Source organism: Manis pentadactyla, chromosome 10, assembly GCF_030020395.1.
Source record: "Manis pentadactyla isolate mManPen7 chromosome 10, mManPen7.hap1, whole genome shotgun sequence".
NCBI lineage: Eukaryota > Metazoa > Chordata > Mammalia > Pholidota > Manidae > Manis > Manis pentadactyla.
The window spans coordinates 84,604,301-84,612,196 of NC_080028.1; the positions used below are offsets into that span (position 1 = coordinate 84,604,301).

General features: G+C 46.8%; 1 protein-coding gene across 1 annotated transcript in view; it reads left to right on the forward strand.

The window, feature by feature from the left end:
* The window catches only part of ITGAM (integrin subunit alpha M), a 63,917-nt gene extending 57,871 nt beyond the window's left edge, over nucleotides 1–6,046 (forward strand). Inside the window, exons 18-30 of the mRNA XM_036927237.2 lie at nucleotides 49–180; nucleotides 347–420; nucleotides 649–790; nucleotides 881–1,003; nucleotides 1,571–1,650; nucleotides 2,494–2,577; nucleotides 2,904–2,979; nucleotides 3,495–3,602; nucleotides 3,786–3,869; nucleotides 3,996–4,109; nucleotides 4,198–4,299; nucleotides 4,455–4,565; nucleotides 5,002–6,046. Of these exons, the coding sequence (XP_036783132.2) occupies nucleotides 49–180; nucleotides 347–420; nucleotides 649–790; nucleotides 881–1,003; nucleotides 1,571–1,650; nucleotides 2,494–2,577; nucleotides 2,904–2,979; nucleotides 3,495–3,602; nucleotides 3,786–3,869; nucleotides 3,996–4,109; nucleotides 4,198–4,299; nucleotides 4,455–4,565; nucleotides 5,002–5,073 (1,302 nt within the window). The 3' untranslated portion in view covers nucleotides 5,074–6,046. The remainder of the gene's footprint in view (nucleotides 1–48; nucleotides 181–346; nucleotides 421–648; nucleotides 791–880; nucleotides 1,004–1,570; nucleotides 1,651–2,493; nucleotides 2,578–2,903; nucleotides 2,980–3,494; nucleotides 3,603–3,785; nucleotides 3,870–3,995; nucleotides 4,110–4,197; nucleotides 4,300–4,454; nucleotides 4,566–5,001) is intronic.
* Nucleotides 6,047–7,896: the final 1,850 nt, after the last annotated feature.

Sequence of the window (7,896 nt, forward strand, 5' to 3'; positions counted from 1 at the left end):
TGGGAAGCTGAGCAAGGAAGAACCCTAACCTACCCTCTCATTACTCAGTATTGTGTAGAGGACTCAGTGACTCCCATCGTCCTGCTTCTCAACTTCTCTCTGGTGGGGAAGCCCTTGGCCTCTTATGGGAACCTCCGGCCAGTGCTGGCTGTGGATGCTCAGAGACTCTTCACAGCCTCGGTGAGTCCTGGAGGTGGGGCCCTATGGGGGTATGGAAGGAACCAGAGGCCAAGGTTGTTGAAGCTCATTTAATTTCATTTCATATAATTTTATTTCAATATTTTATTGTTTCATTTCATATCACTTCATTATTTCCTTTCATTTATCATATTTTATTTTTTTGTAGTTTCCCTTTGAACAGAATTGTGGCAGTGATGGCATTTGCCAGGATGACCTCAGCATCACTTTCAGTCTTATGAGGTGAGTTTCTTTTCCTTGTTGTGACCTCCAAACCTGCACCGCAGCCTGGTGCTCTGCCCTTCTCCTGGCTCCTGAGGAAGCCTAATAGAGAGCAGCTGCTTTGGAGTTTTGTCTGTCTGTCCCATCCACTGTCTGCTCTCTCCAAGTGTCCAGGCCTCCTTCTCACCAGAGCAGACTTGCCCAAGGGAGGCCCTCAGCATCTCACGGCCTGGCTTGTTCCTCCTACAGCCTGGACACCCTGGTGGTGGGTGGTCCCCGGGACTTCAACGTGACACTGACAGTGAGAAATGAGGGTGAGGACTCCTACTGGACTCACGTCAACTTCTTCCACCCACCTGACATGTCCTATCGAAGGGTATCAGAGGCCCAGGTAGCCAACTCCTCCACAGGCTCTGTCTGACTTGGTTTTCCCCATCAGGTTGGTAGTTGACATTACCACACTGCCTCACTTGCCTTCCAGAACCAACGCACAGGGCGATTCTGGCGCCTGACCTGTGAGTCTGGCATCCCCACCAATGGGTCTGGGGACTTGAAGATCAGCAGCTGCAGCATAAACCACCCCATCTTCCCAAACAACTCAGAGGTCAGGCTGCTGACTCCTCCTCTCCTTTACTCCTTTGTCTTCTCCTGATTCATCTTCTGTTTTAAAAGTAGTGGTTCCTTTTTTGAAAACCAGTGTTAGTGAAGTATAATTCACATACCATACACTTCACCCATTTTAAGAATACAATTCCATGGCCTTTCTTATGTTCACCAAGTTGTGTATATCCACCACCATGACAAATTTTAGAATATTTGAGACCCCAAGAAAAGATCCTGCTCCCCTCAGCCATCAGACCCAGTCCTTCATCTCTCCTCACCCTAGGCAACCACTAATCTTTCTATCTCTAGATTCGCCTATTCTGGACATTTCATATGAATGAAGTCATACAATATGTGGTCTTTTGTGATTGGCTATTTTGACTAAGCATGATGTTTTTCAAGGGTCATCCATGTTTGCAGCATGTACTAGTACTTCATTCCTATTTACTGCTGAACAATATTTTGTTGTATCATGCACCACATTTTGTTTATCCATTCTTCAGTTGATGAACAGTTGGATTGTTTCTTCTCTCCTATTCTTGTCACTGTCTCCTTTCTCCAACTCCAGGTCACCTTTAATATCACATTTGATGTGGGCTCTGATGCTTCCCTTGGAAACAGACTGCTCCTCAAGGCCAGTGTGACCAGGTGTGCTATGCCTGGACTTCCCCAGGCATCCTCCCCTCTGAGGCCCCAACCCCTTCTTCAACCAGTGGGACCTTCTCCCCACTGGTCCTCACTTCAGCTGAGCTCATTCATTCATCTATCATTTGAATGACAAATACTGACTGAGCAGTCACTATACCAGGCATTGTGCCCAGTGCTGGTGGGACAGCACTGGATAAGACAGCCATGGTTCCTGTCCTCATAGAAGTTATAATTTAATGGCAAAGATAGACAGGAAAGCTGGTGATTACAATACAGTATGAAATGAATGATGACCAGTGTTCTTGGGAGCTTGCTGTTCAGAGAAGATTCCTGAAGAAGATATATTTAGGCTGAGTTAGCCAAGCAAAGACAGGAATTGAGGGTAGCCATGAAGACAGAAGGAAGGAAGTGTGTACCAAATGGAAAGAACAGGCTGTGTTTAAGAGTGCCTTAAGCACATAATGCAGGATTTAAGGAGTTGGTTAAATGTGGGCTGTGTCATAAAATGACTTATGGGTGCTATTAGGAAATTTGCAATTTAACCTGGGAGTAAGATGATCATATTTGCATGCAGAAGGATTACTCTCCAAGAGGCTGGGGATTGGGGTAGGAGTGGTTTTGAATTCAGGGGACCAGTGATAAGAAGGCACTGCAGATGTCCAGGTGAGTAGGGATGGGCCTCTGCTAGGTAGGGGCAAGGGGTAGAGCACAGTGATGTTTAGGATGCAGAGGACAGGACTTTGTGGTTGGTTGGAGGTACAGGGTGAGGGAAAGGGAGAAGGAGAAGAAGGCAAGCCTGATTCTCAGTTCTTAAGAGCTGACCAGAGCTCTGTTTCCCTTTAGTGAGAACAACATGCCGAGGACCAACAAAACTGAGTTCCAGCTGGAGCTGCCTGTGAAATATGCTATCTACTTGGTGGTCACCAGGTGCTGGCTTCCAGGGTTTTGCTCTGCCTTCACCACTGGGCTGGGCATGGCCCACTGTGTATCTGTGTGTATGAGTCTGTACACATGTGTGCCTATGTGTGTATCTGAGGACAGGTGTGCATGGGTATGTATTTGTGAGCATGTGTGGCCCAAACTGGCACATACTGTGTGTCTGACACACATCACTCGCTGCACACCATCCCACTCGCACCCTCTCAGGGCTGCATTACCCATGTGCTGTTCACCCTTACACACTTAACCTGAGATCCCTTCCCAGACACCTGTGATGTTCTGTCACCACTGTGCCTTCTTCTTTCTCCCATCAGCCAAGAGGTCTCCACCAAATATCTCAACTTCACAGACTCAGAGAAGACCAGCCACATTATAGAGCATCAGTATCAGGTGGGGAGCTGGGAAGGAGGCTGGGAGGGAAATCAATGTAATTGGAATGCAGAAATAATGATGAGAGAAATGCATCAGGTGACTTCTATGTGCCAGGCTCTGTTCTAAGCTCACTCTAACTCTGTTCAGATATAAGCATGCACATACGTATGTTTGCACACACACATGCATAACAAATTCATTTTATCCTCATAATGACTCTGTGATGGAGGTACTATGGTTATTCCCAGTTTACGGATAAAGAAACTAGGACTTATAGGTTAACAAAACCTGCACATGGTCTCACTACTAGTAAGAGGAAGAGCCTCTGCATAGGACCAGTCTGTCTGACTCTTGAACCTGGTTTAGCTGCTACACTCTACTGCCTCACAGAAGAGTTGAGAGGGAGAATGCTTGGGTCTGTAATGCCTTTTGGAGGTGCACTTGGCTGTTGAGAGAGGGGAGGCTGAGTCTAGTTTCTGGTGGGGGCAGAAAGGCCAGAGGCCTGATATCTGCCTCCTCCCCTCACTGTGCAGTTCAACAACTTGGGGCAGAGGAGCCTTCCTGTCACTGTGGTCTTCTGGGTCCCCATCCAGCTGAACCAGGTTGCTGTGTGGGACAACCTGGAGGTCACTTCCTCCAAGGTAAGCCCAGGTGCCCCTGAGGAGTTGGTCCAACTCTTCCTTCCACAGTCCCTGTCTTTCCTAAATTCTGTTTCCTATGATTGACTTTGGAGCTATTTCTGACTGTTTCCTGGATCCACACCGCCTCCTTGAGGACCTTGGATCCCTCGTTTCTCTCTCTTCTCAGTGTCTCTCTTTCCTTAGAACCTCTCCAGTATGTGCCACTCTGAGAAGAGCGATCCCCCCAAACCTAACTTCCTGGAGGAGCTTAAGAAGACCCCAGTGTTGGTGAGAATAACAAACAGGTCCAGCACTGCCCCTCATTGGTGCCAGAGACCGTCTCTTGACTGAGAAGGCTGGATGCATATGTGTTTTTGCCCCAGCTTCCTTAGTCATCTCTCCTCCCTTCCCCAGAACTGCTCTGTTGCTGTATGCCAGAAAATCAAGTGTGACATCCCATTCTTTAACATCCTGGAAAAAGTCTATGTCACTCTCAAAGGCAATCTCTCATTTGACTGGTATATTAAGGTATGTGTGGGTCTGAGGCTCAGCTGGGCACAAACGTGAAACTTTGGGGGCCCACAGGTCCAGCTCCCATCCTTTCTCTCTCCCACAGACTTGGCATAACCACCTTCAGGTTGTGAGTGTGGCGGAGATCTTGTTTGATGAGTCAAAGTTTGCCCTGCTGCCGGGACAGGGGGCATTTCTGAGGGCCCAGGTATCCATGTCAGATGCAGAGGGATTATTGAGGGCAGGGGTTGGGGGGCATCGGGAGGTGTTATTTTGGATTCTGGGATGGCACAAGGTGTGATTGGGGAACCCGCAGAAACCCAGAGTCTCTCTCTCCTGATGCACCCACCCTTTCTGCCTCAGACAGAGACCAGAGTGGAGCTGCTGGAAGTGCATGACCCTGTACCGCTTATAGTGGGCAGCTCAGTCGGGGGGCTGGTGCTCCTGGCTCTCATCGCCGCCGGACTGTACAAGGTATTCCCTCGAGGCCCTCTTCCTGCTGCTCCCTTGCCCTCGCTGCTTCTTGGCTTCTCCTAACTGGGTTGGCTGCCCCCAGTGCTGCCAGCTGTTGTGGCCTCGAGCAAGTGAGAGTCTCAGTTTCTTCAGCTGTAAAATGAAAATATAAATATCATTTTGTGAAGTTAATTGAGCTAATATATGTAGTGCCCTGAGAGTGTTCCCTGGTACAGGGTGACCACCATACAAGAAGTAGTGCTTCTCCTTATATTTTATATTTCTTTCCTGGCCCAATATTGATGCTGTCTTCCTCCCTGCTGCACTTTCCACAGGTCTCTTTATGCTCTGCCTCATTATTCATGACTTTTGGTCCCTCTGCCCCTCCTGGTCTGCATGGCTCTCACTTGCACCCCTGGCTTCAGTGTCCCTAACTCCTCTGTCTCTGCCCCTACAGCTCGGCTTCTTCAAACGGCAGTACAAGGACATGATGAGTGAAGCTGGTCCTGAAGCTGCTTCACCCCAGTAATGGCTCCTTCCTTGCTGGGTGGCCTCTCCTGCCTCAAGCAGGACTTTGGTTAGACCAACATGCAAGTCTCCAGACTGATGGATGGATGTGTCTCTTAGGAGACTGGAGTGGTGATGTTTCACTCAGGAAGACCTGCGTTGGTTTCCATTCACATGTGTGTGTACAGCATGTTCATGACTGTGTGAGTTGTATATGTGAAGCAGATGTCTCTTGCATGGGGACAGGTGCCTTCAGCACAACTTCTCAGGCAGAAGAGAACTTCTTGGGCTGGGACAGAGGTGATGGCAGCTCTTATGGGTGAACGTAAAGGGAAATGGAACAGATCCTCCCACTGCTGAAGGAAGTGAGGCCTCCTTTTGTGGATGAGCATGCAGACCTGTGGGAGCCTGTGCAGCTGGGCCAGGAGCACAGAGAGGAGATGTGCTGATACCAGTATCTGGTCAGCCTGTTCAACCCATTCCACACTAGAGCAAAGATCTGATGAGCAATGGCATATATCCCTTTATCTATTCATTTACTTATTACTTTGTTACTTTTATTTTTTTGAATGGGTAAACCTGTCAGTAGTCCAAAAATCTGAAGATGTGCAAGGAAGGATAAGTGGTGAAAAGTCTTCTTTCCCTCTTGGTCCCCTCAGCCATTCAAGTCCCACTTAAAGGGCAGTCAAGGCTATGTTTGTAGGTCTCCTTCACAAAAATCCAGGCATGTGCACACACACATAAACACAAGCTTTTTAACACAAAGGCTAACTAGCATATGTTATTTATACTGTTCTACATCTTGCTTTTTTAAAAATAATATTGCTCAGATTATTTCATATCAAGACATAAAGTACTTTTCATTCTTTTATAGAACTCCATACTGTTCTGTCATGTGGATGGATCATAATGTATTTAATCCCTCTTCTTTTGATATATTATTTCCAACCATTCACAAACAATGGTGAATTAATAAATTGATAATATGTCATTTTTACATATGTGTAAGGCTAATTCATAGGATATATTCCTAGAACTTTGGGTACCCTCAGAAGCAACCCCAAGATGAGAATTTGAATGAAAGAGGTTTATTTAAGAGTGGCCCCAGAAAATACCAATGGGGAGGGATGTGAGCTGGGGAAGGGAAAGCAGCCAGTAAATGGTGTATTATCAACAGAGGCATCACCGTTGAGCCCCTAGAGTGTAACCCCACTGGGCAGTTCTGGGAGATAGAGGAGAACTCACACCTCAGTGTTGTCCCACCCAACTTGAGAAGGGGCATTGTCTTGTCTGAGGGTTTCAGGCCTGAGCAAGTTCACTATGGATTAAGTGATACCAAGGAATGACAATGGAACGTTCTTGGGGTAAAAGGTTTTATGCCTGGCTTTATTCTCTTGGCTGTAGGTTGAACACTAGATTGATGTTTGCATCCAGCAGTTTGAAAGTCTGTAATCCAACTCTGTCTCTGCCTCTACCCAGGGACTGGGCAGAGCTCTTTATATAGTGACTCAGTCAATAATAGCTTATTGATGCAGGTGTGGAAGCAGTAGCCTAGCAGTGGGCCAATTACAATTACATCATCAAGTAGTTTAGGGTCAGATGAGGATCCTGGCCAAAAGAACTTCCATTTTACACACACTCCAACCCTCCAGGATTCTTGCTTCACAATTTAGACACCCTCAGTCTTCCATGATGGTCTCTTCAAGAAAGCTGGAGCATTGTAACCATATTCCACAACAGCAACAGGGGATATCAATAAAATGCAGATAATAACAAAAATTACGATACAGGTAACAAAAATTATAATAATCTTCAAGCCTGAGGAGGATATTCCAACTGTATTCAAACCAGTTCTACTCAGATGAGCTCATGATTCACACTTTCTACAGAAGAAATCAAACTTGTGCAGTGATCCTTGTGTGAGAAAGCTGGAATCTTTAACAACAAAAATTATAATAATAATAGTGATCCTCAAGCCCATCCCAGTCATCCCAGCTGTTTTCAAACCAGTCCCAGTTCATGACTCGCACTTTCCATGTGTCTTGCCAATGGGTTTCAGCCCCGGACAAGTTCACTATGGATTCAATGAGACTGAAAAAATGACAGTGGAATGTTCTTGGGATAAAAGCATTTATACCCAACTTTATTCCCATGGTGGCAGGTCAATCACTAGAATCCCATCCACTCAGAGCACGTCTGCATGCAGCAAGTGGTCTCTGCCTTTGGGCCTCTCTGCCCCTGCAGCCATCTCAGTCTCTGTCCTCAGCACTGCCACCACTCCAGCCTCTGCTGTCCTGCAGCCTTGTAGCCCTGCAGCCAGGCAGCAGCTGTGCAACCATGCACCGTGTCACCCAGAATACTGGGTGGAGCTCTTTATATAGAGTCATGTATAGTGAGCAATTCAACTAGGGCCAGATGAGAATCCTGACCGTAGTAGCCTTCACTTTCTCCATACCACATGAGGCTAGTAGTGGTACTGATAGGGAGTTCCATGAACCCCAGTGGGTAGTGTTTTTTTGCTAGGGTGTGTGCCCAATCCACAAAATGTTAGAGATTAACCCTGAAGGGTGATAAGACACATGTTTTAATGACTTCAACAGGCAAATCTTGTCCATTAGGTAGGATGCATGCAAGACAGTGGTCCTGTGATAGTACTGTGGCAGGAAGGGGTTCCCGTCCAGGTCTAGTATACCATACCTTTATCCCTCTCCCTATGCAGTTTACTGAGGGGTCTATATATAGTGCTAATGGAGGCACATGCACTGGTCATAATGATAAAACAAAACTTCCTGGGAAGATGCTCCTATCTTCTGGCTATTTGGGGTATACTACCATGATATTTGGG